The sequence below is a fragment of the Ptychodera flava genome, unplaced genomic scaffold, assembly GCF_041260155.1.
Source record: "Ptychodera flava strain L36383 unplaced genomic scaffold, AS_Pfla_20210202 Scaffold_37__1_contigs__length_1687728_pilon, whole genome shotgun sequence".
Lineage (NCBI taxonomy): Eukaryota > Metazoa > Hemichordata > Enteropneusta > Ptychoderidae > Ptychodera > Ptychodera flava.
Window position 1 is genome coordinate 1,337,928 of NW_027248359.1, and position 22,153 is coordinate 1,360,080.

The window sequence follows — 22,153 nt, forward strand, 5'->3', positions numbered from 1 at the left end:
TTTTTATGCAGCATTGTATTTTGATTTTTGTCGTCACAAAGTGTCATGTCAATCAGTTCTGTACAGACAATGATACTACAGAGGCAAAACATTCTAGAATCACAATTGAGTCTATGTTGTTGGTAACACAATTTACAGTTAATGCTGGCTATGGCAATGCTGCTATCTGTTGCAGGCTATCTGCATTGTTATGCGGTGATGACCCGCATAGTGACGCATGCTACCCCGCAACAGACAGCTGTGTTTCCACAGCTAAGTCAATGATCATTACATTGCATATTATTTGGATAGTATTTACGGGTGATGATTTAGACTCTGTTGGGTGGCATTCTTGAGGTCCAGCTGGACTTTGACCATCATCTGCTTTTTGTTCAAATGCCCTTTGAAAACACTAAGTCCATAGTCACTAGGTATTTTCTTTGAACATGAAGTCATTAGGCTGCTCAGCGAACATATACGAGACATGGATCATGGCATGGAATCTCTTCAGCGACATATACATGTACCTTGAAGTCCCTCAGACTATTGTTTTTTTGTCAATAGACGCATTTAAGGAAAATCCCCCAAGTTCTACAGAAAAGACTGACCAGCTCACTTCAGATACCAATTTCTTCGTACTTCATTAACGTACACATTTTGAAACATTTCACACAAATAAAAACCCGACTTGTGTAAAATCGTATGGAAGTTTTGAAATAGTAACGGAAACGCTGTAAATCATTATATTGGAGTCATTATGTCCCAAATTAAATCTGTCAAGCAAAATGCCATCACATTATGTAGGATAATATGGACAACTCTATATATTTACACAGATTTTAGAAGACAAACTAGTTTGATTGTGAAATGATTATATTTTTCAGAATTACCAATGAAAAGTGAACTATATTATCAAAGTGACAGAGAAAGAAAGGACTTTATGTTAGAGTTGGCACGTGGTCTATTCAGTGATACAGAAGATATGAAACGGAATCCTGATAAGTATGTGAAGTTAGGTCAAGTCTTCAAAGTTATCGGATCTGAACTGAATGACATTAAGCCAGGATGTCTGGAATTTAAATTAGGATTAACTGAGGCAGCGGCCTTAGTTAAACTCTGGGAAGTGCATAAAACTAGTCTTCCTCGACAAATGGAAAGCATCCTCATAACGCCAGCTATCTGTGAGGCAGTAAACAATCAACCCTTACAAATATGTTTGACTATAACTGATGAAGACTACAATAAAGGTCTGCGATTTTTGTCCTTGCAAGGTAAGTTCTTTGTCTTGTGTGCATAATAAAATGTGTTATACGCCCTATTTTAACAAAAACATCAAAAATCTTTATTTTTAGATTATAAATTTAAGGTCACATGGCAACAGTCACATGGGCACTGATGTATACAAAGAGCTATTAATTCGTACAACATCGAATGACAACTTGGTTACTTGGAAAGGCATAGGAGCATAAGTCCACACATGGCACTTTGCACATTCCAAACTGGTACAAGGATATCGTCTCTGAACGTGCAAGTTATAGAAGCTAAATTTCTTTTGCATAACACTTCTATCTTTGAGTCGGATGATGTCCTAATTAATTCTAAAAGTTGACAAACCAACAGAAAAAATATTTTACTTATTCAATGGGGTCCTGTATGAGCACTATGGAAGCTGGCAACACCACCTTGTCTCTCTGTTAATTCTTTTTAGGCCCACACTGCATAGTACAGTACAAGTTACCATTTGACAAATACAAGAAACATTTTTCTTAAACTTTTTGTATTTCAGCGCTATGTCCTGTTTTCCTTGAACTTACCAGTTAGTAGTTTAAGTTTATTTTCTGCAAGAAGATTATTGAATGGATGCCATGTATGTATGTATGTATGTATGTATGTATGTGTGTATGTATGTATGTATGACATGTATGCATGACATGTATGTATGACATGTATGTATGCATGCATGCATGTATGTATGACATGTATGACATGTATGTATGACATGTATGTATGTATGTATGTATGTATGTATATATGTGTGTGTGTGTTTGTTGAGTAGGGGTACATGTAATGGACGGCCCAAGCGGAGGACAGTCAAACAGACTGGATGGAGAGACCTCCTTGAAAGTTTGTGGGGTTGTGGTGGTGTGTGTGTGTGTGTGTGTCACTTACAAAAACCCTATTGGATCCTGTTAGGGAATCATATAGGACTGCCCTATAGAGTGGTCTTATACTATTTTGCCAATTTTCCATACAGGGCCGCCCTATAAGACACTAGAGGGGTCCCTATAAGGCTGCCATATTAGACACTAGAGGGGTCCCTACAGGGCCACTCTATAAGACACTAGAGGGGTCCCTATAGGGCCGCCCTGTAAGACACTAGCAGGATCCCTACAGGGCCACTCTATAAGACACTAGCAGGGGCCCTACAGGGCCGCCCTAAAAGACACGAGCAGTCTTCCCTGTATGGCCACCCTATTAGACACTAGAAGGGTCCCTACAGGGCCACCCTATAAGACACTAGAGGGGTCCCTATAGGGCCGCCCTGTAAGACACTAGCAGGATCCCTACAGGGCCACTCTATAAGACACTAGCAGGGGCCCTACAGGGCCGCCCTAAAAGACACGAGCAGTCTTCCCTGTATGGCCACCCTATTAGACACTAGTAGGGTACCTATGGGACACTAGCACTGCCCAAAGGAAGATGAACTCTATCGGGCCTTAAAGGGAGGGGCCCTTACGAAAATATTTTTTTTAATTTTTAGCTCATATTTGGTATTTATATAAATACCAAAAAGACCTTATATTTTGAGTCGGTGGCATCTGTATGTCTGTATGTGGGTATGTATATGCGGATGTATGTCTGTCACACGCAAAAGCTCCCATACCGCCTAAGCTACCATCGCAGTATTTGGTGTACAGGTAGATGCAGCAGTTAAGATGTGACTTTGTTCAAATGAACTCGTCAGTGTCAAAAATGTGCAAATGAGGTAAGAAAAGGGAAATTCTGCAAATGTTCAGGAGTGGTGGCAAGACAATGACTGAAACAGGATACTCCACTGACCTTGAGTCATTTCCTGTCATTGTTTATGAACTGTTAAATATTAACAGACCTGCTCAAACTAAGGGACGGACCATTAGATCTGGGCGATCCGAGGGGGTGGTCACAATGAAATTGTGAACATTTTTTTAGCTCCGCTGTCAGCGACGCAGAGCTTATCAAATAGGCTGATTTTCCGCCGTCGTCGTCGTCCGTCGTGCGTCAACAATTGCCTTCTTCTCTGAAACTGCAAGTCCAATTGCTTTGAAATTCGATATGCAGTTCACTTGGGGTGACCTCACTTAAGTTTGTTCAAATCGTGGTGAAATTTGCATATTTGTGTTTTCTGGGCATTTTTTGTGTTTTTGGTAAAAAAATCTTCTTCTCTGAAACTACTCGTCCGATTGCTTTGAAATTTGATATGCAGTTTACTTATGGTGACTTCAGTCAGATTTGTTCAAATCATGGTGAAATTTGCATATTTGTATTTTTAAGGCAATTTTTGTCATTTTTGGTAAAATAATCTTTATAAAATCTTCTCCTTCAAAACTACCTGTTAGATATTTTTGATATTTGGTACATATGTCCCTAGTGATGATCTATTTTATTTTTGTGCAGAAATATGTAAATTTGCATTTTTAAGGCAATTTTTGCCATTTCTGATCAAAAAATATATTTCTCAAAAAGTACGGGTCAGATAGTTTTGAAATTTGGTGTACAGGTAGATGAACAAAGTAATTTATATTGAATTTCTGATGAAATCTGTAATTTTGTATTTTTGGGGCAATTTTTGCCATTTTTGGTCAAAAAATGTGTATTTTCAAAACTTATCATCTGATAGCTTTGAAATTTGGTATATAGGTTCCTACAGATGAACAAAATGATATTTATTGAAATTATGATGAAATCTGCAATTTTGTATTTTCGGGGCAATTTTTTCCATTTTTGGTCAAAAAATGTATATTTCCAAAACTACTCATCTGATAGCTTTGCAAATTGGTATACAGGTTCCCACAGATCACCTCAATGATATTTATTGAAATTATGATGAAATCTGCGATTTTGTAATTTTGGGGCAATTTTTGCCATTTTTGGTCAAAAAATGTGTATTTTCAAGACTACTCATCTGATAGCTTTTGAAATTTGGTATACAGGTTTCTACAGATAAGCTAAGTAATAATATATTGAATTTCTAATGAAATCTGTAATTTTGTATTTTGGGGCAATTTTTGCCATTTTTGGTCAAAAAATGTGTATTTTCAAAACTACTCATCTGATAGCTTTGAAATTTGGTATATAGGTTCCTACAGATGAACTAAATGATATTCAGTGAAATTATGATGAAATTTGCAATTTTGTATTTTCTGGGCATTTTTTTCCATTTTTGGTCAAAAAATGTGTTTCTCAAAAAGTACTGGTCTAACAGCTTTGAAATTTGGTATACAGGTTTCTATAGATGAACTAAATTTGATCTTTTGAAATTATGATGAAATCTGCAATTTTATTTTTGGGGGCAATTTTTGCCATTTTTGGTCAGAAAATTTTATTCTCAGAAAAACTACTTAACAGATGCCTTTGGTTGACATGTTCTTAGGGATGATCCGATGTGATACCCTGGTATATTCAAAGTATGATGAAATCTTCAATGTGTATGTTTGCAGCTAATTTTAGCCACTCTTTTCTGGCCACTGCATTGAGCTATCAAAGATTTTCCACCTTCTTCATCAACATGTGTGCTAATTTTTTTTTCTGAGTAAATTTTCAGACTTATAATTTTTTTTAGTTCAACGCTGTCTAGTACATCTGTATCACTAGTGCAAATAAGATTGCATGCTATAACTACAACAGACATATGGCCTAGTGATTTATATTGCTGATAGATTTCGTGAATTGTTGCAGATCATCTTTTGACAAGCTGAGAAGCTGTTGCAAAAAATGTGGTGAAATTTCAATATTTGTGTCTTTAGGACAATTTTTGCCCTTTTTGGATGAAACATCCATTTCTCTGTAGCAGCATGTCCAACTTTTGTCATTCTTATTTTTCTTGTTTAAATATTTATTGTCGTTTTTCTGGTTGTCCTTTGCGGAAATCATTGTCATAACATCAACGTAGAATTTTCCTGCTCTGAACAGATAGAAACAGTATTTATTGTTGATCTTGGTACCCATATTGGTATGTACCAATTCTGATCAAATGTGAGCGATACCATATAATTGCGCTATTTTTTTAAGTATTCTTGAAGGAAAACTATTTACAAACCTTAAAATGTCTTAAAAGAACACTAAATAAAAAACCTATTACTTTATACAAAGAAACTTTGATTCTAAAGTCACAAAAAATAAAAAGCTATTGAGATATACAAAATGTTATGCAAAGCTGTATGTAACAATTCAAATTGACTCTTATAGCTGAAAGTGCACAAGTATAATCCACATTGAATATCTACCTTTCAGGCATTTTTGACTTGCTATCTCATTGGGTAAAACTCATATATTAAACTTTGTTAGAGGTGAGGTGTTAGAGGTTCAGCAGATGCTGCATTGTCAAGTATCATAACTGATGACACAACACATTCAATTTTCAGTACCACAATTTTAACAATTCAATAGCCAAACGAGGTCTAGTCACCAGCATAGAAAGAATTCAGGCTTCACGATGGGAATATGTGAGCAAAAAATTACTTACTATATAGACATCCATGTCCTGTTTTGTTATGTAACACAGTCAAAAACCTTTGTTTCATAGCTTCTTTGTCTCACCATGGAGGTCTTTTTTTACCTCCATTCTCTCACATAAATATCAATGCATTGTTGATAATTTGTATATAAAATCACATCCCTAACTACACAACTACCTTGCCCTTAAACTGCACTCCTGTTTATATTTTTTGTTTGGACTGAGATGCCGTGGTCAACAAGCTACATGTACAAGTTACACAGTGTCCATACACTGAACAGGGACAAAGGATCATTGTGAACCTGACTGTATCTGTAACTTTTCAGTCTTCAAAAGCAAAACATTGACATATAATAATCTATCCTACCTAATCTTGTCAAAATGCAGAGAATAAAAGCTGTCAAACACCTGGTTATGTTGCTACACTGTCATTTTTAGAGCTGCAACTGCCTTGTGTCTCTTTACTGGCAGCCATATTGTTTTGATGATGCCTACCCATAATGCATTCGAGCCCAAAATGCATTTGGAGCCCTAAATGCATTCTTGGCTTAAGGAGAATCCTATAGAAGACTTAAAAAGTGTAGAGTACAGCTTCTTGGCAAAGATGGTGGCGAAACAGGAAAGAAAGAATGAATATTAAACTAGTTTTGTGCATGTAGATTAAAAAAAGTGTATGATAATGTTACTAACTACTTTCTACACTTTTAAACAGTATAATGTCACTTGTATGTGCCCTGCAGGGGATAATATTGCTCTATAGGTCAAGTAATTGCACTACACAGGGACAGTGTAGGGGCCCATCGTGTAAAATACTGCTGCATGCAACATGTTTCAGTGGCACAACACGGCAAAACATAGTCTTCCATAAGGTATGTTTAGGAGCCCTATAGAGCATGGGCAAGAGCCCTATAGGGAATAAAAGTGCCCTATAGGGCATGGGTTAGTGCCCTTCAGGGTATAATATTTCCCTGTAGGACATGGATAGTGTTGCCCTATAGGGCATGCCTTGCCCTACTGGTACCCTACTGACGTCCTCCAGGATTCAGTTCTACCCTATAGGGTTTTTTGGTAAGTGGTGTGTGTGTATGTACTGGGTATGTATGTATGTATGTATGTATGCATGTACTGGTGACACTAAACAGCCAAGTTGACTTCCTTGTTGGAGATGAAATATGGGACTCGCGGCCCGAGGGGCGGTAGCACCGCTTGGGGGGAGTTATGATCTGGGGGTGGGGGGTGGGGCAGGTACCCCTGTACGGCCCAAGCATGAGAGGTGCAAAATGGTTAGTGCTCGGGCAATGGGGGTGATGCTCAACAGACAGAGACTAGTGGACTCGCTCTGCTGAAGATGAAAGAATCATCAGGGAATCACGGCCCGAGGGGCGGGCTGCACAGCTCGGGGGGAGTTATGATCTGGGGGTCAGGTGCCCCTGTGCGGCCCCAGCATGGAAAGCTTTGGAATGAAGTGTGGGTGGCAGGTGGCCCTGCACAGTCTCCATATGTTCCTAACGGTGGTGTATAAGTGTTAGAGCAAAAATAAGTGAATTGCACGTTGGCAAATGTCTCTACATAATAGCCCTATGGCATAGTCAATGCTTGACATGCGTGACGAAGCAGGCTTACTTGTGTCCGAATATAAGTGTGGCATCATTCACTGGACCACCTGCCCTGCATGTGCAGCTGTGGTGGCTGCCCCAGTGCGAAACGAATGTCCGGCATACAAGTGAGGCAGAAATCCGAGTCGCGAAAGCAAAGAGCGTAGACTTGGTGGAGAAGAGACGGAGCTTGAAAGCACAACGCATTTGATCTGTTTTGGATGCCTTACTATTTACAGAGAGGGCATCTGGATGGCCGTGAGTGTTGGTTAGAACTTAGAGGTCGCAAAAGCACAGGTTATATGCAGGGTTAAATGAACATCCAGAGCAGGTGTATTCCCTACAACAAAGGAACCAAAGAAGGCTAAAAGGAACGCAGATTCCGAGGTATGTAAGAGTGCCTTCAACAGCATACTCCGAGTTCCAAAACCGAGTCGGACTTACAAGTCCGAGTACTCGGACTTGCATACTCCGAGTAACACTGCTTACTCAGACTTCTATACTCCGAGTACATGACCTACTCGGAGTTGAATACGCAAAGTTACACTTGCTTATAGAAAAACAATGCTGGAAAAACACAGGAAATATTTGATCTTTTGATAAAAATGTGCAAACAGCGTATACAGTACATGTACTTCCAGTCGCTCAGAGAAAAGAGTTGTTAACGTGATCTGTCTGATCTCTTATCTGTGTACGCACCCTCTGCCAGTTCTCAGTATCTTGTACAACACTCTCAAGTCATTGTCGTTGTCGAGTGAATCTACCATCACGCAAATTATGAGTTTGTCTTGTCTTTTCATTTCATTACTGGATCAGATCCTGATTTGATACATAACTTGAATTAGGCAAAATAATGTTTCATGATCACCGCAATGCACACGGCAAGTTATTAGAACACGGATGCCATCATCAAATGACCTGTCTACCTGTTACGTCATGGCCTTGGTTTGCTAGTGTGGCGAGACCATGATAGACTTGCCCAAGCATTTTAGGCATACTGGGTATTTATGTCTTGATAAAATAATTAAACTAATAATTTTTCAAAATAAAATGAGCACAGTGCGCTCGTGTATGGTATGAACCGAGTGCGAGTGACCACTTGGTCGTAAATAATGACCTGACGACCTGTGATGTCATGCATTGATTTCGCTAATGAACTATTGTGAGATATTGAACTGAGTAACTGGCTGAACTTGCCTGAAGTTATTGGTTTTACTGTAAATATTACGTCTAAGTCATATTTCAAAAAACTTCGCTGCCGGTTGTGGCAGCAGCTTTCTTCTGAGGGTAAAATCACAGTTCCTCCTTGTGGAGGGACCATGGTTAAATATACATTGCGCAAAAGATTACAAGACATCATGAAAATGAAATTCTTTTTGATCAGTGCTAGCCGTAAACTCTGTGAGTAATAAAATACCTTTTTTTGACAGATTGTTTCTTGCCCGGCATGGCAAAATATGCATTTATAGGAACATGTATTACTCAACGTATTCAAGTCCGAGTAGGCCATGTACTCCGAGTATACACGTCTGAGTAAGCAGTTTTACTCGGAGAATGCAAGTCAGAGTACTCGGACTTGTAAGTCCGACTCGGTTTTGGAACTGGGAGTGTATGGTTTGAGATACTCCCACATACCTGAGATTCCAGCAGGTCTACATATGGTCAGTACACGGTCGAGCGGAGCAGCAGGCACAGTTTGCACAGAACATCAAAGGTAATAAGTAGCCGTGGATGTGACGATGGTCCTTGCAGTCGTTGAATTCCCAATAAGGTGTACTGGAGACGAAGATATGGCTGGTTGTTAGTTGAGGCGAGTGGATTTGGCAGACCAGCCATTATGTAGTGATGACGAATGTGCTGATGCAGATGATGGTAGCATACTGGGTAGCTTTACTAGTATGTACGGTAGATGTCAAAAGTAAGCAAGGAGCAAGCCAGAGTCTGAGATGAGATGAAATGAATGACCAAATCAAGGCGAGGATGGTGCTACAGGCATTCCCGTTGGGTCTCTAGCGCTAGCAAAAAAACGTTCTTGCCCTTCAGGAAATGTAGACAGAGTTCATAGGGTGGGCAAGTGAGTCAATTTGAAGTAAGCACATGATGACAACTGTTGAAACGACTCTGTGTGACACCTTGCTGTTTGCTCTCATGTCGCCTATCAATGAGAAAAAAACAGATGAAAGTCTAGCTAAGCTACATTTTGATATAGCTGAAAGAAAGAACGAAGCTTGTGGGGTGTAGACATAAAAGGAGCTGCAGCGGGTTGTAGGGCTTCATAGAATGACGCATCTGTAAATGAAACAAAAAACAGAAACAATCAACTTTTCAATATTATGCTCTGTGGAAGAGCAAATGCATCGGGTCATGTCGAAGGTGTGTGAAAAAAGGAATACACAGGAGATTACTGTTTGCAAGGAGGCCCTATCAACAGACTGAAAGGAACAAGGTAATGCATTAATTTTCAGGCAAAGCCAAGTAACTTGAGCAGCAAACTAAGACACTAGAATGGGTAACCAGTAAACAGATGCTGACAGTTTTCAACTCCCATTTCTACGATATCTCCAATGCAACAGTGTGGACCGTTGATATGTAAGCATAAGGAAAATGACTGTTGACAGGTTGACCCTAAGAGACAAAAAACATGTCACCAAGGTGTGAAATGACAGGCTGATTGGAGACAGAGAACAAATGGCTGTTCTTGATCTCTCTGTAGATCGCCTCTATATTCCACTGAAACCAGAACACCTGGAGTATCGCAGCAGGGGAAATGCATTGGGTGGCATCCAGTGGCTGCAATTGGTCCACCATTTGCTGACAAGTGAAGACATGTCAGCAGAGTGGTGAAGAAAGTTGGTGACGTATGCCAGTGTTGATCCTTCGGTGAGGCCAGTGATCAGCAAATCCTACATCAGGGTGGCTTGAAAGTTGGCAGCTTGTTAATTGATCCATGAGTCTTGTTTGCCTTCTTTACTGCTTCCACACAATGACTGGATGGTATTAAGTGATCTGGACGATATTCCAATGTCTTTTCTTGTGATACTGCAGCTAGTGGAGGCTTATAATGATATATTTGAGTTACTCCAATGTCTTTTCTTGTGATACTGCAGCTACTGGAGGCTTATTCGTGATATAGTTGAGTTCCTGGTTTTGTACCATTATGCATTACTTTTCATTTCCTGTGGTAGCCAAGCAGTTGCTTCTTTGCAACCCTACTCAGAATTGAAGCTTTCGTAGGTCATGTGTTTTCTGCAGCTCCTGTTGACGATCGTTAAAGGTGACTGAAACTTGTGACGTTGCTGCTATGTTGCCATCGAGATGTAGGCAGACTCGCGTAATTTGGGCTGCGCTAATGTATTGTATATGTTGCATAGGTTGGCGTTTAGATCAGAAAATATCGAAGTTTACATACAGTAGCTAATCACGACGCAATCTGCTTTGATGCCATAATTTAGCAAGAGTGCAGCTCTTGCGATTGTATCCGTAGAAGGCGAATTACCACTGATGCATTTGAGGTGTTAATGATAATGGTGACGTATATGCATCAAGGAAATGACTGGCACATGACATTTCATAAATGAAGATAGCTTGAATGAATTCAGGAATGGTGAGGGATATTATCCAGCTGTCCTTGAGGAGTTTTAGTTACAGAGCTTCGTTGCTGATGACAACATGCCGTTTGCCATCGTTGTAATCATAGCCAGGTACTAGCAGGCAAGATTAACGTCCTTACTTCAATAAATATCCCGGTAAATGGCAGGAAAAAAACAGTTCGGTGTTGGGCAACGGTTCTGATGCAATACTGCAGACATGAAGGAGGCTGTACCGGTAAGCAGTAAAGTTCCAGTTAGGCGGAACAAGTGTTTTCTTCCGATGTGTCGCTCGGATGATATGGGAGGATTGTACATTGCGTGGATGCCACCATCTTGGCTCTGCTGGTACTATAGTTGCGGGAAGTAGAGGCTTGTCCAAGGGGGTTTGTGAAAGGGCGCTGTTGTAGCAGATTAACTATGTCGGCCTGCATGTTGGCCATAGTGGTCTGCAGGTTTGATAACATCTCATGGGAACATTGCCATCATCGTCGCTCCAGTTATAGGGGATTCTTGTTTGTTGATACTGAAGTTTTGTCCTGTGGCATTGAAATGGCGGCTGAAGGATGTTGTTGAAGACCGTGGGCAAGCGTCGCTACGCTGGCCAATGATGTTTTGTTGTGGAAGTCTGGCTGTATACAGCAGTAAGACGATCGCATACAGTACTGTGTTGGATGACCCTCGCGTCCCTGATCTTGAACGTGTTACTGGGCGAACATACTGCGTTACGCGAGGTGCAGACTTCTTTGTGCATTTTTCGAGGAGGCCTTGTGAACGTTGCTACATGGTAAGATAGAATAAGATTATGCATATGGAGAGCTGGATAGCGGAACAAAGACGAGCAGCAGAGAGTATTGTAATAGCCTGGCAGACAGTCTGAATGACCTGGAATAAATGAACCTGGACAAGGGGCCTGAACAAAGCTGAAGTCAAGTACCATGTGCAAGAAAGATTGGTAGCTATAGATACAGGTACTAAGATGTCTGTGTCAGCATTGCATAAGTGACTTCAGGACAAGTGTGTTCTGAAGGCGGCCTAGCTCCGTGGACTTACAAACTAGAATTGTGTTATCACACAATTCCTTATTATGTACGTATGTATGTATGTATGTATGTATGTATGTATGTATGTATGTGTGTGTGTGTGTCTCCATCCATGTCAAAAGCATCTAAACCGCAGCCCCAACTGAATAAGTTTTGGTGTACAGGTGCACCTAAGGGTGGAGATATGAATTCATTCAACGAAATATGTCAGTGTCAAAATAGGCAAATGAGGGGAAAAAAGAAAAAATTCTGCAAACTGCTAAAATTCATTAAGCATTGGTCAGATTGAGTTGAAACTTTGCATGCATGTTCCTTTAGGTAATGTAAATTAGTTGTGTACACATTTGGATGAAGTTTGCTTGTTTCTATTTTTTGGGTAATTTTTAACATAATGACCATATGTCAGTATGATTATTGTGTTGGGCTTTGGTTAACGTTATCCACTAAAAATTTTCTGTAAAAAAATACTGAACATACTGTGTTGATATTCTGTACAGATCTTACGACCGTGTCAAAGGTTCCGATTTGTTGAAATGGAGCTAAACAGAGCAGCGGCAAGATAGTTTTGGGAAATTGTTGACTACCCCTTTTTAACTAATTGATTTTTAGGGGTCTTTCGTATATGTATTCTTGGAAGGTACACCAATCCTGCATTTTGGAGTGTTTTATGAGTTTTAGAATGGAAATGTGTGTTAGATGAATGCTAGAAACATGTAGGATGCACTGAATGGAAGTATAAAAAATTTTCATGCTCTCTTGGGCAAAGAAAGCGATTAAAAGCATATTTCATATTTTCATATTTCTCCCACATTTGAGATGACCTTAGGCATTTGTCATATGACTCAGACACATGACTAACTACTTGACCTATTTGTACGTGCATTGATTTCAAGACCAGATTGTTCTATGTACATGATATAGTGGTAGAGATTTGTAGTGTCATTCAAACATGGTCTATTAGCCTGGAAATTCGATTTGTTTTTGACTTCAGTTCACTTCTCACTTAGTCTATCAGATAATGGTGATACTTTGAAAGTGGACTGACCCATGCTATGGCAGGAACATTTTTTGTGTTCTGTGACTGTGATAACAGCTTGAGACAATGAAAGATTTCCTTATGATTTTTATTGAAGTTGTGTCTCAACATTATTTCACATCTGCTTATGTTAATCACGTAAACATTCTTGAGTCAATAATATACAGACTTTGACATTCACATTCCAGAGATTAAGTATCAAGGCACATTGAACTCTGTGGTCTGTCTAAGTCACAGTGAGTGCCGTTGTTGATAAAAGCTGATAATACTAGGCGGTCATTATGTCCAAGTGCCATTGGCGGTATTTTTAAATTTTTAGTCAAAAATTTTTTTTCTCTGTAATGGCTTGTCCAATTGCTTCAAAATTGGTATTCATGTTTCTCAGGATAACCTCAGTCAATTTGAATAAGTTGTATTTAAATTTTCATATATTTATGTAATTTTGGGGCAATTTTCTGAATTTTCGATCAATTTTTTTATCCCAAAACTTCTGTTCTTATAGCTTTAATATTTGGTATACAGGTTCCTAAGTTTGATCAAAATGTGATGTATGCCAATTCTGATGAAATTTGCTATTTTGTATTTTTGGGGGATTTCCAGCTATCTGACTGGCATCATGTCTGTTTGTGACTGGATGACCGTCCACTCAAATATCTTCAGAACCGCAGTACTTACAGATTTTATATATTTTTTGTATTGATACGAAATATGATTAGGACTAAAACTTTTTATTTTTACCTCACATTTGGTATATGTATACATAGCAAAGATAGGTTATCGTACAGTCTCATTTGCATGTCATTTGCATTCTGTATGTATACCGGTATATATATGTATTATGTATGTATGTATGTATGTCCATCCACTGCAAAAACTCCCAAACCGCAGCACATACTCTCTTAGTATTTTCGTGTGCAGGTGCACTCAGGGGTGGAGATTTGAATTTGTTCAAATGAAAGTGTCAGTGTCAAAAATATGTAAATGAGGGGGGGGAGAAAGGAAAAAAATCCTGCAAATTGCTAAACTCTGTAATTGTAAGTCAGATTCGGTTGAAAATTGGTGTACAGATTCCTGTAGGTATTCTACGTTAGGTGTGTACAAATAAGGCTAAAATCTGCATGTTTGTATTTTTTGGGGTAGTTTTTTCAGCTTTTAGTCAAAAAATGTTTTTCTCTCAAACAGCTCATCCAATTGCTTTGAGAGTTGATATCCATGTCCCTCTCAATGATCTCGGTCAAGTTTGTAAATGTTGTAAGGAAATTTTCATATTTGTAATTTTCTCAATTTTTGGTCAAAAATGTTTTTTTCCAAAACTGCTGATCTGATGGCTTTAATATTTGGTATACAAGTTCAAAAGGTTAATCAAAATGTGATGTATAGAAATTCTTATGACATCTGCAATTTTGTATTTTTAGGGTCCATTTATGTCATTTTTGGTCAAATTTATTTTTTCTCTCAAAAACTGCTCATTTCAAATTGATAGTTTTGATATTGGTTATACAGGTTTTTAGGCTTTATCTTAACGCGATATATTAAAATTTAGATGAAATCTGTATTTTTGTATTTTATGGGCAATTTTTGTTAGTTTTGGTCAAAAAATATGATGAGCAACAACTACTTGTCTGCTAACTTTGATATTTTGTGGACATGTTCCTATGGATGATCCTAATTTAAAATGTTTAAAACTATGATGAAATCTTCAATTGCGTGTTTTTGCAACTATTTTTGCAATTTTGGTCAGCTTGACCTGAGGTGGCCTATAAAGAAGATTTCCTCCTCCATCAGCACACTTGTCACAAAAACTTATTGTCTACATAATACAAAGGCACTCCATTGACTGTTAGGGTGCTTGTTTTGAATTTTCAGAGAATTATCTTCAACTTTATTTCTGTAGTTTTGTCCAAATTTTTAGGTCCTATTAGAATTGAAAACCAGAATGGTCCTGTCAACTTCTAACTTCCCCTGTCAACTTCAAACTTTCTGTCTGTCAATGTCTGTCTGTCAATGTAACTAGCTATGCTAAGCTAACACTAGAGGGCACAATGCCCTGCCCTTCAGATCAAAGCAACAATCTGCCAGCAGTGTATCGGGTGTCAGTTATGCAGTCGTTCTTCTAAAGATGGCATCGTTCGACCCTACTCTTTCGAGACTGTGGAGTTTCGGTTTTAAAGTTTCTGAACTAGGCCAGTTTATCAGTGAACTGACTTATTTTGGGTAGTTTTTCCTTTTTTCAAATCTTTGAATATTGCCAGCCCCTCAAGTGATGAGAGTTCAGAAGGGAAAAAACCTGATATATGCATATCATAGACTATTTTCCCGGGGACAATGTGTGCTGATATCGACTGCCATGGTCGTCAGGTCAAAAATAAGAGTTATTGTTGAGGTATTTCAACAGACCTCCATGATAGTTAAGAACATCTATTGCACTTGGCCTTTAACAGTGATTCAATCCATGTATGGGGAAAGTAAAGGTTGGAGGTGGAATAGTTGCATATAACCTTTCATATATTTGCATATAACAGTTAGCCACAAATGGGGGTGGGCTGTAGATGGTTGATGCAATACGATGACTTTCACATTGGATTTTTTTGTAAACCATAAAACATCTAAAGACGAGAACAAGAACAATATTCAATAGTTGTTCAAACTATTTTTTATAAGCGCCCTGTATTGCTGAGTTGTCACTTTTAAGGTATTTTTTGAAAATGTGAAAGTTGCATACCCTCTAGAGATGTCACCCTGTACATCCATGAAGACACTTTGGAAAAATCCTAGTATTTCTGTGTTAGTCAGCCTACAAAACACATATGTAATGAGCTTGCATAATCTGAACTGATTTTCATAACAATGGTTTAGCATAGCTAATGTAACTTGTGTCTGTCAACTTCCTTGTGTGGTATGATAGACTGGTGGGGGAGTTCATGGTTTGGGTTAAGGTATGGGAGAGTGATTTTAGATAATCGAAGGGACTCAGCCAATGTTAAACCTTTCTTCAAGGTCACTGACTTTACTGGCTTTTTGCTTCAGGATATGGCTCCCCATATTAGACGGTCTTTATGCATTAGGTCCAATTAATGTGAGTCACACTGTCATTTCGTCATAGTGATAGGTGGGTTATAGCCCCTTTTGTTGATATCCCTCCTCCAAGTTTGTCGAAGTCTGTAGTTTCCCAGAATTGAAGTTTATATCTGAATTAATTTCTGCACAAATAGCTATACTTGCATCTAGCACCTGCCCCCTTTCTGCATTGGCAAGTGGCTACCTCTGGTTTATCGCTGAGTGTTTTTTTTTTTCAAGCTCATCGGTTATGTTAAATTGTTCTACAATACCGGTACATGAAAACTAAAAATTGATTCTGATGATGTCTACAGCCAGCTTAATTGCTTGTGATGAGGGTGCACCAATAAAAAATAACTTGATGTATAAGCTGGATGTAATGAAATTTCCCAATAGTTGATATTAGTAGTATATCTGTCAACAGAATTAGATTTACATGTGCCAAATCGACACTTTGGCATCAAGTCGGAGATCAGTGAAGAATGTAAATAGCTGTACTCATCTAGTGTATGACCCAAGTTCAAACTTAGTGACTCAACAGGATCCAAAAAGAATTTAGCAAAGCGCTTTGCTAATTTGAAAGGCTAATCATGCTTCAAAAATGAAACCATGGCACTGACCAAAATGTTGCTTGACAACTTGAAACAGTTTCTTTTGATCAGCCATGCAATCACTGACCATTGTTGGTACTGACTTTGTGTAACTTTCTCAACAAGGCAAACAACATTAGTCTAACAAGTCCTGTAAATCTGGCGATGTACTTTCAACTTTGATTGTCACCAAGTTCTTTCTGCTTCCACTCTATGTGACCTAGCATCGGGTGATCCATAGAATAGGTGGTCTGTTTGGAACAAGCCTCACACAAGTTGGAGCATAAAGATAAAATAATCACATATCGTGTAATTCAGTATGTCAAATTTTCTTCATATTTCAAGATTAGACCGGACGCAAATGGATTATGAAATATCAGAGGCAAATGAACTAGTGGAGATGATTTGATGTTTCTAGATATCACTTAAAATTAAAAAAAAACTCAGAATAACATCATTAAAACAATATTTCAAATGCCACAGTTTTGAACTGCTTTTGGAAAGAAGCTATGTAAAAACCGGTTAGTTCTACATTTAAAGACCTGAAACATTTCACTGAGGGAAACAGTTTAAAAAGCGATGTGCCGGATGATAAATGTCATTGATGATTTTCTTTGATCTGCATAGAAGGCAAACAGAATAAAGTGACTCAACTGACTGTAGTTCACAACCAATAATTTTTGAATCAGTCTTCACTATTCTTTCAAGACTATTTCTATCCTTCTGTGCTGCATGACCGTACCAGACAGTAATAGAAAATGTAAGAATACTCTCAATAATTACTGTACTTTACACCCTTGTAAAGAAACATTAAAGATGTCAGTAAACAGAGGGGCAAGTTGGTCAGCGCAATATTTCAGAGTTTACGTAGATTCGTTATCTGGACCTGCAGTCTTTCTAGTATTCTGCATCAAAAAAGAGTTCCTGAGATCACTTTCCTGTAAAATGAAAGGCGGAGAATGATACTCTGAACAAATACCTGTGACAGAAATTATTCTGAATCAGTATTCTTTGAATCGAAAAGACTGTAGAAATGAATGAATTTGTCAGGATGAGAAGGGTAAGAATTAAGCGTAAGACTACTTTTGAACTCAAGGTATCTGCAGCTGTTTTATTTTCAACTTTAAATTGCCCCACATCAATGATCAATTATTATAGCAACTGCAGAATCCATTAATTGTATTATGTAGCCTGACAGCAAAGAGAAGGGACTCTAATTAATGTTTGCCAACAATATTCCTTTGTTGTATGATCATATCTTCTTCCTTTTTCAAGGCTTTGGCCTTCTTTGCTTGATCAGCTGGCAACACTTTGCAGCCAAAACCTCTTGGCCATGCTAAAATTCCTTTTTTCTTGCAATGGCAATACCATAATTTCTCTGCTGCAAAAACCTGCCAATACCCGTCTGGTTGTTGGTCAATGTTTTCACTACACATTCGCTGCCAGTTTTTCTGACGCATATAAAGGAAGAAACTTTAACAATAGTCATCGACTTATATTATTAGTATACCCTCCAAAGATCAGATTTCAACAGTTTAGCAAAGCAAATAAACTCCAGGATCTCGTATTTGGATCAGCCAGAGTAGAGCACTCATTTATATCTAGGATTTCATCCATTCCCTGACAAGCGACAGAATCATACAACTTCTATTGACATTTTTAGGAATAAATGTCTTCAAATTTCATATTCATCTACTCGTAGATCAAATCAGAGTAACCTGCAGGACTCTATTCCGTTTTCATCACTTTGTTTTCCATTTACACCTTCACCCATGAAGTGTTGTACTTATTGAACTGGTGACCACGAGTGTGGTTTGTTAATGCAATTACCGGTACATACCTTGATCTAGCCTCCTTCATAAAAAGTATTGACAAAGAAACTAGTATTTTTGAACATTATGATCGGTATTTTTAGTCCCCATGGACACCGTCCGGGGGACTTATAGGTTCGATCGTGTTTGTGCGTCCGTCCATTCACGCAGATATCTCAGAGATGCCTGTAGTGATTTCATTCAAACTTGGTACAAGGATTACTTCATATGTCATACAATGATACATATGCACGTTGATTTGTTTTGTGATACGATCCAATATGGCCGCATGGCTGCCATTTTGTTACAATTTTTCATGTACGGAGCCATAAATTAGGCATGTTTCAACCGATTTTATTCAAAGTTGGTACAAGGAAATTGACCTATGTCATGCATATCCACATTGATTTGTTTTCTGATACGATCCAATGTGGCCATTTTATTACAATTTTTTCATGCACTGAGCCATAACTCAGGCACGTACCGGTACATCTCAACTGATTTTATTCAAAGTTGGTACAATGACATTGACCTATGTCATAAATATGCATGTCAATTAGTTTCACAATCAGATGCAATATGGCTGCTTTGTGGCCATTTTGTTATGATCTTGTTATGTCTTGAGCTATAATTTGGATATGTATCAAGTGATTTTTTTCAAAGTTGGTACAAGGACATTGACTTATCATGTCATAAATACGCATGTCTATTGGTTTCACAGTCTAATGCAATATAATGGCTGCCTGGTGGCCTTTATGTTACGATTTTTTCACGTAAAGAGCTATAACTCAGACATATTTCCACCAGTATCATTCAAAGTTGGCACAAGGATATTGACCTATGTCATACATATGCAGATCAATTAGTTTAATGGCATGTAGCAGTATCATGTCAATTATTGAAATTTTGTAATTGGTCTGATGTCAAGAAATACTGCATCAAATTTCATGAAACTTAGTACAGATGTTAATAGTGAAAGGGGCATTTGTCAGTGTCAAGTTAATTAATTTGAATTTGCATATGTAATGAACTTTTCTAATTAGAGTGATATATCCACAAATACTGTTATAAATTTGATGAAACTTGCTAGAGATTTTAATATCATAGTGTGGTAAATACAAATCAATGACACTTAGTTTTTTAATTTATATATATAAATTAATTGCTCGTTTGCATTTACATGATGGATTTTTGTTTTTAGGGTGAATGTCCAAAGTACTGCATCAAACTTTATGAAATATAGTACCGGTGATAATCTGTCAGTGTTAGCATAGGATGCAAAAATGTTTGGTAGCATCCTGTCGATTAAGTACTAATTGATGCATTTTAATGACCTTTTGTAATTAGTATGGCGGCTTACATTGGTTTTGTGTTTTTACCACCATGGAACTCATTTTTGGCCATTAAGCCCCATCTGTATCGTAGTATTTTCAATCACAGACTTAATTAATTAGGAGGACTCTTTCCTCTCAGAGGACTTGTAATTAAAGTACCCATTAACAAGTGGAGACTGTGTCATTGTCGATGACTTTTCATGTGTTGAAAATAGATGATGACATGATAAATAGGTTTTTGTTACATAAAATGACAAGAGCATAACAAAAGGTAATTTTGTTCAGAGAATAGATGCAGGAGGCAGCACGGACCAGAGGTTAGACTCATTATCAGAGAATGTTGAGTTTGAGACTGGGTTCAAGACCCAGTGGGTCCAGAGTAATGGACCCACATCTGAGGATGGTGAATTCAAGAGTGTAACACGGTGTTGTGCCCCTCAACAAGGCACTTTGCTCCTTAATGCTCAATTGTGGGTTATTGGGTTAGGCATACCTTATACTGTAATTTATCTGGTGCCAGTTGGATGATGCACTGATAAAACAGGAGAGTACAAGCATTTCTTGTACATGTAATAATCTTCATTTTTTCCCTAAGCATCACAGCTGATTAGTATTGTCCCCTCTCTGTTTATGTTGTTTTGCACAAACTAGTTGGTTAGCTTCAATGACAGAAATGTGAGGCATGACACTGAGGTGGTACATACATGTACCTCGTCACTTTGGGCACAGGCTAATCTAATGAGGTCATGCCAGTCAGCCACTTTTTGGTACAGAAATCTAATATCATGTAGCAGTCATAGGGTGAACTTATGGATTTCTTGTCACAACAGATTCAAAAAAGGTTGATATGTCCAGACCGCAGTTTATGAAAGATTGGTCATGTAAGAATGTCCAAGATTGGCTTTATGAAGTTGGCCTTGATGAAAAATACATTAAGAAAATGTATGAAGAAGAGTTGGATGGGTCAGCCCTTATTATGTATGAAGAAAAGGATCTCGTACAAGACTTTTTTTTGAAGAAAGCAGCCTTAAGGAAAATCATCTATGCAAGGAAGCAAGAACTTGAGTTAGAGTCAAAATCCATGCAAATCCCCTCTGATACAGATTCTATGCAGGCTATGAGTGAACATCACAGAAATCTGCTACCAGGTTACACTGGAACTGGTATAGTGTATGCCAAACATGATGAGAGAATATTGGAGGAGAAACCAATTAGTGATGATGGTGCTATCACCAAAGAGAAGATTCCTTTTCAAGCTGAGCAAATGCCAGTCACACCTAAAAACCTTGATGTCCAAGGTACAGAATCTGATGTTAAAGAAAAGCACCCCAGCAAAAAATATAGAATGTCAGAGGCAGAAAAAATGATGAGACATTCCATGATGGTAAAAAATGAGACAGAGCAAAAAGAGGATGATATTACATCTCCTGAAATGGAAGTCTTAAACAAAGAGTATTTAATAAGGTCACAAACAGATACAGCTGTAAGCATTGGAACAGAGGATAGAAAAAATGCTGAGAGTTCAGAAGAAGTCATGGAATATAAACAGCAAATAATTATGAAAGAACACCAAAAGACACAACCCTCTAGAAGTGAGAAGACGGAAGAGCTACCACATGTTAAGGCAAGGAAAAAAGATCAAAAACGGCACAGAAAAGGTAGAGCAAGTCACATGGAAGACCCTAGTAAAAAGCAAAACATTTCCAGACAAAGTGAAAGCAAACATGTAGCTGTGCCAGGCGGAACGTTGAATGTTGAAATTGGGGGATCTAGGTATGATGACAAAAAAGGCATTGTGCATGCTTTTCAAGTTGACAAATCCATCGCTAGAACTGATGCAATGAATCCAATTGGTGTTGAGAGAATATTTGACAAGCATTCAAATCAAGAGAGATCACTGAGTGACACTGATGCTGTCCACCGAGAGCAGGTTACATTTCCAACTCAAAAAATGCCAACAACATATCAAACACTTGATGTTGAAGGTAGAGAATCTGAATTAAAAACAGACCGTTCATGCAGAATGTACTCAACATCTGAGCAAGATAATATGGGGACACTTATCACAATGACTGGAGAAACTAAAGTAAAGAAAACAGAAGCTGAGGTTTTCTCTCTGGCAATTGATAAAAAGGATGTCCCTGAGATAAAAGACCCTGTAAATACAGCACACTCAGTAACAGCTATTAGTAGGGTAACTGGAGAAAGACCCCAAACCCAGACTGCAAAGGAAGACAAACAATTAAGACAGCATGCAGTGACTAAAGGCAAGGGAAAGACACAGCCCTTTGGAAAAGACGGAAACACGACAGAAGGGCTATCCCATATCAAAGCAAAGGACACAGGAGATACAGAGAAGGCAAAACAAGGCAAATGAAAGATGGAGTGAGTGCCCCAGACCACTCCCC

General features: G+C 38.3%; 1 protein-coding gene across 1 annotated transcript in view; it reads left to right on the forward strand.

Moving 5' to 3' along the window:
* LOC139127819 (uncharacterized) overlaps positions 1 to 22,153 on the forward strand; it is a 111,138-nt gene extending 88,985 nt beyond the window's left edge. The window contains exons 4-5 of the mRNA XM_070693689.1: positions 864 to 1,250; positions 20,576 to 22,153. Coding sequence (XP_070549790.1) covers positions 864 to 1,250; positions 20,576 to 22,122 — 1,934 coding nt within the window. The 3' untranslated portion in view covers positions 22,123 to 22,153. The remainder of the gene's footprint in view (positions 1 to 863; positions 1,251 to 20,575) is intronic.